The 17894-nt window shown below is 41.6% G+C and overlaps 1 protein-coding gene across 1 annotated transcript; it reads right to left on the reverse strand.

The window, feature by feature from the left end:
- Positions 1-808: 808 nt before the first annotated feature.
- smfn (small fragment nuclease) lies at positions 809-7072 on the reverse strand. The gene is made up of 6 exons (XM_042217039.1): positions 6989-7072; positions 6833-6910; positions 4320-4431; positions 3381-3489; positions 2866-2919; positions 809-1237 (listed from the first exon to the last, which is right to left on the reverse strand). Exons 1-6 carry the CDS (start codon positions 7070-7072, stop codon positions 1120-1122), a joined length of 555 nt encoding a protein of 184 aa, XP_042072973.1. The 3' UTR covers positions 809-1119.
- Between the last annotated feature and the right edge of the window lie 10822 nt (positions 7073-17894).

The following is a 17894-nucleotide window of genomic DNA, read 5'->3' on the forward strand; positions in this document are numbered from 1 at the left end:
ATTGCTGTCTTTGAAGGATTTTGATATTACCTCGAAAATAAACACAAATTAAAATGAACATTTTAAAATGTCAACAAAAAACTAAAATGTAAAGAATTCATGGCAGAGCTGCTACAATGGATTGCAATGCAATGGCTGTCAAACATCACAGGTTTATATAATAATACATACTGTGCACTGAATTTAAAGTCAGGTAACTTACTGGTCTTGATTTGAAGCATTTTCCATTTATTCAAAAGATTCTCTTACACTTTCAAAGACATTGCACTTTGTCTAAATCAGTTTAAACCAAGTTGTACTCTAAGCTAACACCACCCTGCTGTACATTATTTGCATATTGTGTATGAGCTTTGACTTACTGACTCAAACAAGTAACACATCATTTCCATTTATGTTGAACCCACGTCACCAGTCAGCAATGACAACTTTTCAAACCTGCTATATGGGTGCCAGTTTAGCTCAGTAAGCAGACCACATGCTACATGGGCTGGATTTGAATCTGACCCAAGAGTGGCCCTTTGCTGCCACTGTCCAATAAAGGCTCCAAACGTATGATCAGAAAATAAAACTACTGTACTGTTAGAAATGTAAGAGTATGAAGACGTTTGAGTTTGGAACATTCACGTCCGTCACTTCACTTAGATATTAAATATTCCAACATGTCATTGCACTGCATTTCCAGTTATCTACACCACAGCACATTGAAAATAAAGAACTTGAAATGGATAAACAAATATTTGGGTATTTTCTGTTATAGTTGCTCCCATTTCCTGCATCATGTGGTACATGACAGTAAGGAAACAAGACGTTTTTCCACAGGCACAACCAGGTTTATTTGGTTTCACTTTCAAAACAAGAACAATTGAAAATTGCATCAGACACTGTCTCAATCAACACAAAAATCGAATCTACCAAAGATCACTATCATGAACCTGGACAAAAGGATTTCTCCTGAAAAGAAAAACAAAAAACCAACTGCTGCTTGCTTCTTTTAATGAAACCTTTAAATTTACCACTAACAATATTCTAACAAAGGATTATTGAGCATTCGCAAGTGCACAAACAAAAACCGATGGCAATACAATAATAACACTGAAGACTATATTCTCATTCTATGTGCTAACTCACACTGCTGCCTCCATTTTCAACAATCGTGCAATTCTTCTCTGATGCTTTGAAGATGTTGGCTCTGTAGTACTGCAGCTCCTTGATGCTCTCCCGGATGTCCTCCAACGCTCTAAAGAAGAAAAGCTCCATTTTAACTTCACCATCGTGGATATTTCTACATTCGCCTCCACATGCACACTTCGTTCCAGAATTAAAACAAGATTCTGCAAAGGTGGCTCTCACCTAAACGCTCAGCTCCACACCCTGAGCTCAGGCTGCGTGTTTGTTTAAACTTATATTTATGGTGGAAGATTAAAAAAAAACATGAACTTTCCATTAACCTATAAGAATGTCAGCTTCATGTCTAAAAAAGCAATATGAACAGCAAAGTCTGAAGATTAGGCTGTGGAGGCCTTTTACATTTTTGGACTGTGCAATAGTCCACTAACATCACATAATAGACTGAAATTATTATTATTATTATTATTATTATTATTATTATTATTATTATTACAAAATAATATATTACAACAGTTCAGAGTAATGTGTTTGGGCCATGACACTTTTCTACAAGTAACGCACGAGGTTGCTTCCCCATAGAAACTTTGTTTCACTACAAGTTTCATTATGTTCATGTTCCTTCATCACTATGGCCCAAGATGCATTTCATAATTACCACACAGCAATATGAATCTCTGTCCTTATGAGGACGTGTCTTTATTGTCCTCATTAAGAATGAACACCAGTGCTACCCCTCACCCTCCTCACAGATGCACCTGTGGTAGAAATGTGAAAGTCCTCTGTGCTTTGTTTCTTTGTTTGACTGCTGAGTTCAGGAAGTGTGCAACCTTAACAGGGGATCACATACTTTTCCCCTCACTGTACAGGTTTTAGAGCAGCATACGCTCCCACAATGTCTTTTTTCATATTTCCATATTTCAGCAGGACCAAGCTAAACCCAATACAGCATCTGTGTAACTAGCTTTACACCAGGGGGGTTCAACTCCAGGCCTCGAGGCCCGGTGTCCTGCAGGGCCTCGAGGCCTTATCACCCTGAGGAAGAGAAAGGTTGGCTGTACACTATTCTGTTCAACATCTCATCCAAGATCTTCAATAATCAGGTGCAATCTTCACTCTCTTATAGAGAGGTCATGCTTTGACACTGCAGGCCTACTTGTTGTTCCTAGAGTATTTAAAAGTAGAATGGGAGGCAGAGCCTTCAGTTTTCAGGCCCCTCTTCTGTGGAACCAGCTTCCAGTTTGGATTCAGGAGACAGACACTATCTCTACTTTTAAGATTAGGCTTCAAACTTTCCTTTTTGCTAAAGCATATAGTTAGGGCTGGACCAGGTGACCCTGAATCCTCCCTTAGTTATGCTGCAATAGGTGTAGGCTGCCGGGGGATTCCCATGATGCACTGGGTGTTTCTTCTTCTTCACTATGTGTTAACAGACCTCTCTGCACTGAATCACACTTGTTATTAATCTCTGGCTCTCTTCCCACAGCATGTCTTTATCCTGTCTTCGTCGCCTCGCCCCCAACCGGAGGTTCTGCTGAAGGTTTCTTCCTGTTAAAAAGGAGTTTTTCCTTCCCGAGGTCAACTGTTTTCTGATTGTTGGGGTTCTCTGTATTACTGTAGGGCCTACCTTACAATCTAAAGCACCTTGAGGCGACTGTTGTTAGGTTTTGATGCTGTATAAATAAAACTGAAGCTCATCGGCCGTTTCATATATGTTGATGCAGCTTTCTTTTTATTTACCTGTGTGTTGCTTTCTTGTGAGGCACCATTTTGTATTCTTCTGGAAACCAGCGTCTGAAAGTGTTTGTAGAAAGAAAGTCAATCGTACTGATACATTTATGATTTTCATGTATGGGCAGCATGCAGATGAAAATGCCATGCAACCTTTTCTTTGCTATGATGTGCAGCGGTGCATTAACTGCAGTAAACTGTTCTCACAACTTTAGTTCACATCAAAGTGAGAAACCACGTGAGTGAGTGCAGCTTGTCTCTGGCAAACACTGTAAACTCTAAAATACCTGAGCCATGAATCTGTGGCCATTCATTTCTATAAAGGGTTTGATTAGGAAATGGAAATTAGACATGAATATACATTCATGTTTATGGGTGTAGTCCCCCCCACCCACACTCCCTGTGACCAACAGTGTTTAACAGTGGCTCTCCACATGAAGATGCCAGATTATTCTGAGGTCAGCTCATGCAAAGCGGCCTGGCTGCAACAACTCTCACAGTTTACATCTCCTAAAGTCACCTGCCTGCTAAGCTCCTTGATGGTGCTCACGTCGATGATTCTGTAGTGAAGGTGGTACATGAACTGTGGCATATACTTGTCCAGGAACCTCTTATCTGCATGCACAGAGTTACCTGTAGAACAACCAATCACAAGCATGACTCCTCAAGCCAATCACTGACACCAGCACATGTGCTGCTGTTACACACATGATCTACAGCAGGGGTGCCCAATCCCAGTCCTCGAGAGCTACCGTCCTGCAGCTTTTAGATGCATCCTTGTTCCCACACACCCGAATCAAATGAATGGCTTGTTATCAGGCCTTTGCCAAACATGATGGCATGCTGAAGAGGTAATCAAACCATTTGATTCAGCTGTGTTGGAGTAGGGAAGCTGCAGGATAGTAGCTCTCGAGGACTGGGATTGGGCAGCCCTGATCTACAGGATAGTCTGAGCTTTGAGTCCAGTATGAGGAGGGTGAAGCAGAAGAAACAGATCACCTACACTGACACCTGACTCAGTCCTTTCACACTCAGCATGTTAATCACTTTCATGAGCTCACTGTGCATTATCCAACACAGGGTGGGGAGCTCCAGGCCTCCAGGGCCGGTGTCCTGCAGGTTAAATGGCTAAATGACCTCCTCGACATGTCTTCAAGTTCTCCAGAGGCCTGGTGATGAACATTTGATCCAGGGTGAGATCTAAAACCTGCAGGTGCTCGAGGCCTGGAGTTCCCCACCCCGATCTAATTAGAGTAATCACAGCAACCCAAATGGAAACCTCGGACAATTAGGAAAGCTAAGCTGACGATTGGCTCTCCTCGAGCTCCTGTAGCTTCACCGGAGAGTCATTACAGAGATGCTAGGCATAATCCAGCCACCCACACAGTACCACAGACAGACATGCAGAATCATAACTTTGTGCCCAGGTCTTGGTTCTGAGGACATGAACAGAAAGAGTTTACCAGCGAGGGGACATTGTCCAGGTGGTGTGTGCTGTCTGACGAAGGACAGGAACTCATACTCTGCTTGTTCCAGGGTGATTTTACTGTCTCGTACAGCCTGGGTCAGTCCTGACTAAGACACAATTACACCAACAGACTTTGTTACTTCACTTTAAAACACGCCTCATCGTTCAAACAAGACAACAGTAAAGTGGAAAGGAAAAGCAGACATGTGAGCACAAATACTAAAATCTGAACTGCTGTGTCTGGGTTTTCTCTCAGTGTTGCACAACCTGAGGTTACAATAACATTAACTTCTGGGAAGATTGGTAACTGTCTGCACCTCCCTGAATCTTTCTCACTGTAAAATGATGAACTTTAAATGATTTGACGGGTCGCACCAACTGTTTCTGTAAGATCATTGCTGATGTCCAGACCAGCAAATTGTCAAAACTTCTGATTAATCAGTCCATTGATTAGCAGCACCTGGTGCTACTTAACCTCTACTGAAGCAGCAAAGGGAGACTTCACACACTGTCTACATTCTGGTTTAACGTTAGTCTGACATGGTGTCACATGTCATGCTCTTGTGCAAAGCTGCATTTATCTCACTTTAAGAGCTACAGAGGATCAGAAGATTTTGTTTTGGGTCTGGATACGTCAAACCTTGGAGTTAAGCATGTGGACTTTGTCACCTGAATGATAGTAAATTTCATACACTAGTAACCTGGTCCTTAAGTGATGACGTATGAACCCTGCTTCAGTCTAAACAACTCTGTGTTTATTAAGGCTGTTGTGTTTTTAACATGTTTTAATGTTTTGTATCTTGTTCTGTTTAATCTGAACAAGCCCCTAAAAACAGTCCATGATCACTGCCGGCCTCTCAGTTTTTAAACCCTTACAATGTAACTGCAGCCCATGCAGCAGTATATTAATGACTAACCTGGTATTGTGGATGGATTATCTGTTGTTCTCCTGACTGAAGTTTGGTCCGTTTACAGCATCCTGCCATGCGACTGCATTTGTCTCTAACCATCAGGAACCTTCACGTTAACTTTTATCGAGTAGAAAAAAGTTAGCGTTCATTCTCCAGCTTCACTGTGTTTATGCTAACATAGCTGTGTCGCTAGCGATCACGTAGCACATCATTATATACCAGCTAGCCCAACTTCAGTAACCCTACAAACATCACTGCTGTTTAGTTTTCTGTCTTCATTTATGTTGGAAGTGACAGCAGAGCTGTACGTTTGAATTTGTTTCAGAAATCTCTCAGTCAGAACATGCTATATCATGTTTAGGTGGAAGCTAGCGAGCTAACTTCCTGCTAACTTCTAACTCCGTTAAATGTAATAAATTCTGTTTTCATGGATGCCTGGATGTTAAACTTAATTGTTACACCTGGTAAAGCAGCAACGCTGATCATTTTATTACAGATGAAAGAATTTAGACAGTTTGCAACTCTCAGTGATGCTGCAGTGTTGTTTGACTTTGGGACCTGAAACAGAGTTTGGACCAGGACACAGCTAATGGCATCTTAAACACACGATTGGGGAAAAAGGTTATTTTTGAAATGACAATGTGTCTGGTGTACTGTGGGAGATACGACACGTCCCACAGTACACTGGTCACCACTTACCTTATGTCAACTTAAGGATCACCCTTAGGTAAGAGGTTAATGTTTTTAATGGGTTCGTGTTACGTTGCCAGCCTAATGATGGCCACCTTCATTCACATCAACATCTCTTTGAATCTCAAGAATTTCAGTGAAACAATATCAAAGCAAGTTTAAGAGTTGGAATCTCAAGCAGAGCCTTCATGTTCTGAATTTGTCCTACAGGCAAACGGCAGGTCTCACCTGTACAGTTACCTATGAGCCTGTGAGAAACTGGAACATAAAAATGACTTCAGTAATGTGACAAGTATTAAACTTGATTTGCTACACTAACCAGAACCTTCATTTAAGTTTAGGTGAGTGAACATTTTATATTTTATTAATTGACACTAATTAGCCAGTAAAGGTTTTTGTGTATTGAACACAAAGTTTATAAGTTCCTAAGAACACTTGAGTAACAGCCCATAATACCACACGCCGCCCTTTCATCTGCACTGGGTCACTCCAGAACGACCACCACGGCAGCAACCAAAACACTAACGTTAAAGCTTCAATTCAATTTGATTTATATATTAATATATATTAATTAATATATATTAATTTTAGTATCAGTGTTTTGACTCAGGGAGCATTCAAATGGCACAGTGCAACCAGCAGAAAGAACATATGTCTGCACAATCTCTACGATGAATAAGAAGAGACTGATTCAGAGACTCATAAGAGTGCAGGAGCCGGGAACATTCGTGCTCACGCTATGGTTTAAAGGCCGTGGTTGTAAGGAGCTGCATGTTCCCATTAGCATTCTAGATTAGTTTGTTTTCATGCAGAGGTGCTTTCCAGCACAGACTTTTGACAGACGTGTAGAAAAACAATCTGTATTTCTGCTTTACTGGTACGAGCCCCTGAACAAACGCCAGCTTACCTTTCCGTGATGCTCTTTACACCACTCTGACATCCCTTCCAGTAGCTCGTCGGGCTGCTTAATGATCACGTTTGGCCCCTGGAGAAAAACAACAGCTGCCTTGAACTTGTATGACAGAGAGACGAGCAGAGGCTCCAGTGTTCACGTTCACATTACCTCGGCCAGGATGTTCAGGTTAGAGTCTGTAATAAGGCAGGCCATTTCAATGATTTGGTCCTTTTCAACGTGGCTTCCCTTCATTGGCTCCCTGTTAAATCCAGAATTCAAAATCCTGCTCCTCACATACACACACACACAGAGACGTAGTCGTCATTATAAACAGCACAGACAGATTGAGAACAGCAGCTCAAGTCTGCACACCCGCGTGCCATGTTCCTGCGTGGACTGCCTACAGCTCGTTGGACACTTCACACAACTATTCCAGCATCCAGCGCTATATGCGCCATCTAGTTCCACAGCTTACCGTTACATTCAACGGCTAAGCAAAGCGTTTAGTGCCTTGTAGCAATAACCACAGTTCCCACGACGTGACTCACCTCCAGGTCCACCCACACCATTCTCTGGGACATGCCCGTGGCTGTCATGCTGCCTCTTGTTGATGCCTGACCTGCGGCTGGTGCTAACAGCGGACTTCCTGGCCGGCTAAGCGCTGCCTTTCCGAGAGACAGCGCGAACAGACTCTTGCTGAATGTAGCGAGTACCCATGCCGAACTGCGCGAGCACACCGGCATGCTGAGCCCATTTCCGGTCTTATTTGCCATAAGAAAACTTTTCAAACACAGACTTCAGCAACGAACTGCTGCATTACTGCCACCTGCTGGTGTGGATGTACGTGTACAGCTATCAAGATCACTACTGAAGTCCAGGTGCTTGGAGTCGTTGGTCTGCCTGCCTGTCAGTTCTTGCACTCTGGCTACGATCAACTGAAATCGTGCCGCAGTCTGTAGCGTGGATGCGGACATTTATTTCATTTTTACTGCACAGAAGTAGTGATGTGACTGTATCGAGGTTTCAACGCTTGTGTCTAGTGATGTGTCGGTCGCGAACGAAATGGCTCTTAGAGCCGACTCTTTGACGTGAACGACGCGAGCCGGCTCCTTATCGCGAGCCATGTTTTTTTTTTTCTTTCTCTCACCCTCTCTCTCACACACTTTTTTTCAGCTTCACTCCACTCGTGAGCCTTGTGCTTTGCGCTGGGAAGAAGGGGGGAGGCGCGGTAGTTACACATGCTAGGTAACTACCAAGGGAGAGACAGAGAAAGAGAGCAGGGACAACAACGTCACATTAGAAAGGTATAGTAATCATCCACAACTATTTTCAGTTGCGGATGATAAAGGATTCAGAAAGTTTATTCATGCAGGCCCATATGACAGAGAATGTGCATCTTCTTTTTGTTTTCATATTTTAATTTATATTTAATTGTGTTGTGGTTTGCAGTGTTCTGTGTTGTTACACTTTAAATATGTTTAAAAGGAAAAAGCTGAAAATTTAAATAGTTAAAAGTTGAACCGTGAATAGTTGGTTTTTGTATTATATGATTTATTTATTACATTTTATGTGGAGTGAATAAATAAAAGTATATTTACGGTGGTCCCAACAGACAAAGCACGTACAAACTCCAAAACACGTAAAAACTCAGAACCACATAAAAATTCAAAACACGTACAAAAGACAACAGAAGTGCTCCAGGATGCTAGGGCGCAGTGTTGAGCTTTGTTACCTAGTGGCTACACAAGCCAGGAAGTACCAACGACCGGATTTGGTGTGTGGTAGTAACAGGTAAATGAACTTTTTTTTAAAATTATTTTAATATATATATGAGTGCCTGTGTATAAATACACAAACAATACACACATGCCTTCATGCTTTCAATTGTGTCATTTAAGTGATCTAGGTAGCTCTGTTTTGGAAGTTCAGTTCAATTCAATTCAATTTTATTTATATAGCGCCAAATCACAACAAAAGTCGGGGGGGGGAAAAAAGAGAAATAAGACGTTTTAGTTTGGAACATTCACTTCCTTCACTTCACTTAGATATTAAATATTCCAACATGTCATTGCACTGCATTTCCAGTTATCTACACCACAGCACATTGAAAATAAAGAACTTGAAATGGATAAACAAATATTTGGGTATTTTCTGTTATAGTTGCTCCCATTTCCTGCATCATGTGGTACATGACAGTAAGGAAACAAGACGTTTTTCCACAGGCACAACCAGGTTTATTTGGTTTCACTTTCAAAACAAGAACAATTGAAAATTGCATCAGACACTGTCTCAATCAACACAAAAATCGAATCTACCAAAGATCACTATCATGAACCTGGACAAAAGGATTTCTCCTGAAAAGAAAAACAAAAAACCAACTGCTGCTTGCTTCTTTTAATGAAACCTTTAAATTTACCACTAACAATATTCTAACAAAGGATTATTGAGCATTCGCAAGTGCACAAACAAAAACCGATGGCAATACAATAATAACACTGAAGACTATATTCTCATTCTATGTGCTAACTCATACTGCTGCCTCCATTTTCAACAATCGTGCAATTCTTCTCTGATGCTTTGAAGATGTTGGCTCTGTAGTACTGCAGCTCCTTGATGCTCTCCCGGATGTCCTCCAACGCTCTAAAGAAGAAAAGCTCCATTTTAACTTCACCATCGTGGATATTTCTACATTCGCCTCCACATGCACACTTCGTTCCAGAATTAAAACAAGATTCTGCAAAGGTGGCTCTCACCTAAACGCTCAGCTCCACACCCTGAGCTCAGGCTGCGTGTTTGTTTAAACTTATATTTATGGTGGAAGATTAAAAAAAAACATGAACTTTCCATTAACCTATAAGAATGTCAGCTTCATGTCTAAAAAAGCAATATGAACAGCAAAGTCTGAAGATTAGGCTGTGGAGGCCTTTTACATTTTTGGACTGTGCAATAGTCCACTAACATCACATAATAGACTGAAATTATTATTATTATTATTATTATTATTATTATTATTATTATTATTACAAAATAATATATTACAACAGTTCAGAGTAATGTGTTTGGGCCATGACACTTTTCTACAAGTAACGCACGAGGTTGCTTCCCCATAGAAACTTTGTTTCACTACAAGTTTCATTATGTTCATGTTCCTTCATCACTATGGCCCAAGATGCATTTCATAATTACCACACAGCAATATGAATCTCTGTCCTTATGAGGACGTGTCTTTATTGTCCTCATTAAGAATGAACACCAGTGCTACCCCTCACCCTCCTCACAGATGCACCTGTGGTAGAAATGTGAAAGTCCTCTGTGCTTTGTTTCTTTGTTTGACTGCTGAGTTCAGGAAGTGTGCAACCTTAACAGGGGATCACATACTTTTCCCCTCACTGTACAGGTTTTAGAGCAGCATACGCTCCCACAATGTCTTTTTTCATATTTCCATATTTCAGCAGGACCAAGCTAAACCCAATACAGCATCTGTGTAACTAGCTTTACACCAGGGGGGTTCAACTCCAGGCCTCGAGGCCCGGTGTCCTGCAGGGCCTCGAGGCCTTATCACCCTGAGGAAGAGAAAGGTTGGCTGTACACTATTCTGTTCAACATCTCATCCAAGATCTTCAATAATCAGGTGCAATCTTCACTCTCTTATAGAGAGGTCATGCTTTGACACTGCAGGCCTACTTGTTGTTCCTAGAGTATTTAAAAGTAGAATGGGAGGCAGAGCCTTCAGTTTTCAGGCCCCTCTTCTGTGGAACCAGCTTCCAGTTTGGATTCAGGAGACAGACACTATTTCTATCTTTCAAGATTAGGCTTAAAACTTTCCTTTTTGCTAAAGCATATAGTTAGGGCTGGACCAGGTGACCCTGAATCCTCCCTTAGTTATGCTGCAATAGACATAGGCTGCGGGGGATTCCCATGATGCTTTCCAGTCACCTTTCTTCACTATGTGTTAACAGACCTCTCTGCACTGAATCACACTTGTTATTAATCTCTGGCTCTCTTCCCACAGCATGTCTTTATCCTGTCTTCGTCGCCTCGCCCCCAACCGGAGGTTCTGCTGAAGGTTTCTTCCTGTTAAAAAGGAGTTTTTCCTTCCCGAGGTCAACTGTTTTCTGATTGTTGGGGTTCTCTGTATTACTGTAGGGCCTACCTTACAATCTAAAGCACCTTGAGGCGACTGTTGTTAGGTTTTGATGCTGTATAAATAAAACTGAAGCTCATCGGCCGTTTCATATATGTTGATGCAGCTTTCTTTTTATTTATGTGTGTTGCTTTCTTGTGAGGCACCATTTTTGACTTCTTATTAAGCACTTCTCACTCAAATGATGGGGTGTTGTTGGTTGGCTTTTATTGCCATTAGTGAGAAGGTGTCTAATAATCAAGTCTACAGAACACTCTCGAGTAACTCATGCCTTCATAATATTTAATCTCCATCCACTTGGAACCAGCCCCGCGTATGAAAGTTTTTTTTAAAAGGCATCTGTTCATTTGTAGCATTATGATTCATGAACTTGTCATGTATTTAGAGATGGCACGATACCACTTTTTTATGTCCGATACCGATACCGATATCATAAATTTGGATATCTGCCGATACCGATATGAATCCGATATAGTGTTTTTTTAATCAACAAAACTGTTTTTTTAAATATCTTGCTGCATTTTGTATAAGTTCATACTCAAGTTTAAAACAACAACTACACTAAAGCTATTCTGTTATACCTGTATGCAAAAAAATATTTCATAGTTCAGCAATACTGATCAATCTAATAAACTTAAACCTACACCATCCTCCCTATTCTGGTATTTTAAAGAGTACTTAGTAAATATTAAGCAACCTAACTAATAGGGTTCCAACTCCCAGCAACAACAAAAATAAATAAATAAAAAATAGGGAACCACCCCTCACGCGCCACCTCATGATGCTTAATCGACGTAATCAACCTTAATTTGATGCAGTGTGAAAAAAAATGCACAGAAATCAATTATTTTTCAAGAAATATTAAATAGATTCAACATCTTTCTTCAACAAAATTGCAGACTGCACAGATGGTACCTTCCCAAAGTAAAAAGTACTATAGCTTACTAGGGTATATATATTAGACTTAATAGTCACTATATACAGTAATTGACTTCTATTCATTTTACATCAAATTAAAACTTTGGGTGTCAGATAATTATTTATTAAAAGCTCGACATTTTAAATGAGAATAAGAAAGAAAAGTATGTCTTAGGGCATGAACAGTGAAAAGGGGGCACAATCGGCCCCCCTGGCTAAACTTTGCTAGATCCGCCCCTGCACAGTTACCAGCCGTCAGCTACGTAGAAAAAGATCCTGGTGTAGAAAGTAATATTAAATAAATTCTAACAACAGCTTATCAAGCTTAAACGTGCTGCTGTTGTTCAGCCGCTGGTTTGCTCTTTCTGGTGCGAAGTGGGCCAAAAACAAAGACGGACTCGCGACAGAAAAGCTGATCAGCTGATCATTTAAGCAGTTTCACGATTGAAGTACCAGCCGGAGAGCGAGAGGGTCACCACGGGGTCCCGACTGCTTAATGATCCATAAGTTTATAGCTTTTTAGCGTGGGGGAATGCTTCCCTAAACCCAAGAGAGACAGAAAAGCCGATCAGCTGATCATTAAGCAGCAAGAAGAGGCAGTCGCTTGTTAAGCTTAACGCAGGAATGCTTTACAAACATTCAGAGATGGACTTACACACTTGCTTTACTTCTCTCGGGGATAACTTTGTCGGAGATGAAATGCCGGGTTGCTAGCGAAGCTCCAAATGCTATCCAGACCACCACAGGTCCCGCATGCCACAGCCGCTCTATCACGTGATGCATACTGCTCCGACGTGCTAACGTTCTGAGGTGAGTTACGGCGTGTTGCAAGTTTTGTGAGGTGCTTTCGTGATATTTAATGGATCGGATTACATTTTTTATTTTTCTCCGATATCCGATCCAGTAATTTAGGTCAGTATCGGACCGATACCGATACGTAATATCGGATCGGTCCATCTCTAGTACATACATCGTTTGAGTATTCTTGTGTGGCAGCAATGCAGATGAAAATGCCATGCAACCTTTTCTTTGCTATGATGTGCAGCGGTGCATTAACTGCAGTAAACTGTTCTCACAACTTTAGTTCACATCAAAGTGAGAAACCACGTGAGTGAGTGCAGCTTGTCTCTGGCAAACACTGTAAACTCTAAAATACCTGAGCCATGAATCTGTGGCCATTCATTTCTATAAAGGGTTTGATTAGGAAATGGAAATTAGACATGAATATACATTCATGTTTATGGGTGTAGTCCCCCCCACCCACACTCCCTGTGACCAACAGTGTTTAACAGTGGCTCTCCACATGAAGATGCCAGATTATTCTGAGGTCAGCTCATGCAAAGCGGCCTGGCTGCAACAACTCTCACAGTTTACATCTCCTAAAGTCACCTGCCTGCTAAGCTCCTTGATGGTGCTCACGTCGATGATTCTGTAGTGAAGGTGGTACATGAACTGTGGCATATACTTGTCCAGGAACCTCTTATCTGCATGCACAGAGTTACCTGTAGAACAACCAATCACAAGCATGACTCCTCAAGCCAATCACTGACACCAGCACATGTGCTGCTGTTACACACATGATCTACAGCAGGGGTGCCCAATCCCAGTCCTCGAGAGCTACCGTCCTGCAGCTTTTAGATGCATCCTTGTTCCCACACACCCGAATCAAATGAATGGCTTGTTATCAGGCCTTTGCCAAACATGATCATGCGAACCTCTTCGTGGACCCACCCGAATCAAATGAACTGGTTGTATACCATAGCGACCCTTTTTGCCAAAGGCCATATCCACGGCAGAATGCGCATTATGATTATTTCGACCTTATTTGATTCATAGTCACCCTCTGAGTTCGTTGGAGGTATATGGTACAGTAGCTGGTTCACACGGTAATAATGCAAAGCCGCCTGCGCGTCGATTAGAATAGACCTTTGGGATATATGGGTCAGAACACCAACAGTTCACGACGATCCTGGAGACTCTTCAACACCCAAGGTATCACCACGGCCGTCCCACGACAGTTCGTCGGGAACATCCCGTGGCTGTCATGGCTGCCGTCTTTGTTAGGATGCGCTTATCTCGAGCTTCCGAGCCAGGTATGAGGTGAGTGCTGAAGTCAGACAGGAACTTCAGCCAGCTGCACGGAGAACAGCCTAAGCTCGAGACATGCTCACTATTACTGACACTTCCGAGAGCAGCGCGAACAGACTCTTGCTGAATGTTGAAAGACTGCCAGGATCGTACACCCTTCACTGCACACTCGGAGAAGACATGCAATCGTAGCTCAACACACCTGCGAGCCGCAATTGCTGAAGTCTTCACTATTTCGGGACTCTTAATATTGCACACATTGAACACGTTGTTTCATATACACTCTCCAACACAAGAACTACTCCAAAGGCCGCAAACTGGGAAAAGGGTAGCCTGTGCTCCAGGCGCTCACCAGGTTGTCACTCCGTTTCCCTGCAGTTAATGGCCTAAACATTACCCTTCTCTCGCGACAATGATCACTTCAGTTCCTCCTCAGAGGCGCCTTGGGTGAATGAGTGAAGCTATGTTGAACTTCCGAGGGTGAAATGGATATCTAAACATGCCACAGGCCGTGTATTCAGAGCCTGGAGATTACTCCGTCCAACCTCCGAAGTCCACGGAGCTGTAACATTTTTGGAAGGAGTAATCACGAGTTGGAGATCCCAAAAATGGAAACCTTCGGCACCTCAGACTCTATCGATAGTACCGAGCTCTAATGCTGCTATCGATTGCCAGCCGTCTGGCCTTACCTGCTATTCAATCCTGAGCAATAATTCGTCCTGGTAGCGTCCCGGGCGGGAGAGTCAACAAGTCCTGTCAAGCCGTGGGGAAGAGTCCATTGACCAAGATGAGTGCTGAGGGCTCAATTCTTCAGCTCATTCCAATTTTACCAAAACACTAGCAGTCAACGAACGCCTACAAAGTGAATAGTCCTGAACATTGTAATCGGGTTCACCCGCTTGTGTCTAGTGATAAGTGACTTCGGTTGTTCGGGCCAGTCCTTTGGTTCTGGAGGACTGACGAGAAAGTTGTGTCGGTCGCGAACGAAATGGCTCTTAGAGCCGACTCTTTGACGTGAACGACGCGAGCCGGCTCCTTATTGCGAGCCTGTTTTGTTGTTTTTTTTTTTCTTTCTCTCATCCTCTCTCTCACACACTTTTTTTCAGCTTCACTCCACTCGTGAGCCTTGTGCTTTGCGCTGGGAAGAAGGGGGGAGGCGCGGTAGTTACACATGCTAGGTAACTACCAAGGGAGAGACAGAGAAAGAGAGCAGGGACAACAACGTCACATTAGAAAGGTATAGTAATCATCCACAACTATTTTCAGTTGCGGATGATAAAGGATTCAGAAAGTTTATTCATGCAGGCCCATATGACAGAGAATGTGCATCTTCTTTTTGTTTTCCATATTTTTAATGTTATGCCAGGATAGATAATACCAGATTACACCACTAAGAAATGTTGTTTATTTTTTTACTCATGTTCAGGCCCATATGACAGAGAATGGCATCACTCTTTCTTTTTGTTATAATTCACACAGGTTTCCTTACATCGTTTTCCATAATATTTTAATTGTGTGTGGTTTGCAAGTGACATATCGGAATAGATTGACTTACAACTTTAAAAATATGTATAATAGAAAGAGGAAAAGACAAGCGACTCTGGGTAAAATTTAAAAATAGTTAGACACAAACTAGTTAAGAATACTGAAACACTCGCTGGTGTTGTCTGGATATTATTTCTCTGCTAAGTGTGTTGCATAGGTATAATTCATGTATATACCTGATCTTTAGTTTATTATGAAGCATTTTTATTTGAGAAGTGAAATAACAATAAAAAGTTATTATAATCTAAACTGGTAGAGAACCCAACAGTACCTCATAGAGGCACGTACAAGACAATTTGGTATACCTCCAAAAGACGTAAACATGCACACATCGACAACAATAAAATTACAAAACACGTAACAAAAGACCACTCCAGACAAGTTGCTGAATCCCAGGTATGTCCAGGCGCGCCAGTTCTTCATGGCATGTAAAATATATTTGTATAACACTAGTGGCTTAATTCACAAGCTACCAAGGAAGTACCTGAACAAGATCCTTGAGAATTATGGTGTGTCGTAGTAAACGGGAGGTAATATGACGGACTTGCATATTTATCTATAAATTATGTTTAATTAATTTCTATGTTAATGAGTAGAGATCTATGTTGTAGGAATAATCACGCAAAACATATAAACTACATGGTTCAGACCCTTCATAGCTTCAAGCACTAGTCCCAGTGAATTTTTCCATTTCTTGTTTCATTTCGGATTCAGTTTTTCAATTCAAATTCAATTCAATTCAATTCAATTTTATTTATATAGCGCCAAATCACAACAAAAGTCGCCTCAAGGCGCTTCATAGATACAGAGAAAAACCCAACAATCATATGACCCCCTATGAGCAAGCACTTTGGCGACAGTGGGAAGGAAAAACTCCCTTTTAACAGGAAGAAACCTCCGGCAGAACCAGGCTCAGGGAGGGGCGGGGCCATCTGCTGTGACCGGTTGGGGTGAGAGAAGGAAGACAGGATAAAGACATGCTGTGGAAGAGAGACAGAGGTTAATAACAGATATGATTCAATGCAGAGAGGTCTATTAATACATAGTGAGTGAGAAAGGTGACTGGAAAGGAAAAACTCAATGCATCATGGGAATCCCCCGGCAGCCTACATCTATTGCAGCATTGCAGTCAATGTTAGAAATGTGTTTTGGAGTTTGTACGTGCTTTGTCTCTAGGGGCCACCGCATATATTTATATATAAACATATATAAATAAAACCACTTTTTTTTACATTAGTAATTCCTTTTGTGCATAATTTTATATTATTGTTAATAATAAATTAATTAAAGCAACAAAACAACCTGAAGAGCCGGTTCGGAGCCGAAAGAGCCGGCTCTTTTTAGTGAGCCGAACCGAAACCGTCTCTAAAAAGAGCCGGAAATCCCAATCACTTGGAGACCGTTTGGAGGTTTATGAGAGTGAGGAGAGAAAGTCAGGAGAGAATGGAGCCAGCTAAGAAGAGGAGGATGTCCTCCCCTGTGTGGGAACATTTTGATCTTATTCCTCCCAACAAGGTATGTAAATTTCTACAGAAGATGTATTTTCATGATACTGATGGTGCAATACAATTTATGTTGAGCCGTCTTGACTTTTGTACAAGGTGAAGTGTTTGCTATGTGCCAGGGAGCTGGGATATAACAACAACAACAACACCTCATCCATGCTTAGGCACTACAGAGCTTTGCATGAGAATAAGGGGAACACCGATTGTGGAGCAAGACCAGGTGAGCCATCAAATGCAATGATAATATAGCATGCAGTAATGTTACTAAATGATATAACAATATTATACAACTGTTATAAGTTACGTGTGTGATATTTATATTTGTGCTTTATCTTTATTGTCTTTCCTCAGGAGAACAATCTCAAATAGATGAAGACCTGGTCAGCATGTGCATGGTGATTGAGGACTCCCAGCCATTTAGCATTGTGGAGGACAAAGGATTCAAAAGATTTGTTAAATCATTAAATCCTAGCTATGTTCTCCCCACTAAAAAGGTCATAAAAGCAGTGAAAATTTAGTTTTTACAGAATAAAATGTGAACAGGCAGGACTGAGGCTCAAAGCCTCAGTGTGTAGCTGTCCATACCTCAACGTTACAAAAGCACAACCACTGTCCACACCCCAACCACACCTCACCTCACAGTAAATGATCATTTCCATTTTAAGCATTTCCAAATGATCATTTTCCATACTGCCAGTATAAATATACACAGTATACTGCCATCACTACAATATACATGTTTTACACACTCCTTTTGTTGTTGACATTTACAGGCTGTGTGCAAAAGGCCACACTCTTCAAATTCATGCCAACTAATATTTTTACATCCAGTAGGTGTCCTACTAGAGCAAATGAAGCTTCAAGACGCTTTGCA

The sequence above is a fragment of the Haplochromis burtoni genome, unplaced genomic scaffold (genome assembly GCF_018398535.1).
Source record: "Haplochromis burtoni strain Fernald_Lab_line unplaced genomic scaffold, NCSU_Asbu1 Contig_1544, whole genome shotgun sequence".
Classification (NCBI taxonomy): domain Eukaryota; kingdom Metazoa; phylum Chordata; class Actinopteri; order Cichliformes; family Cichlidae; genus Haplochromis; species Haplochromis burtoni.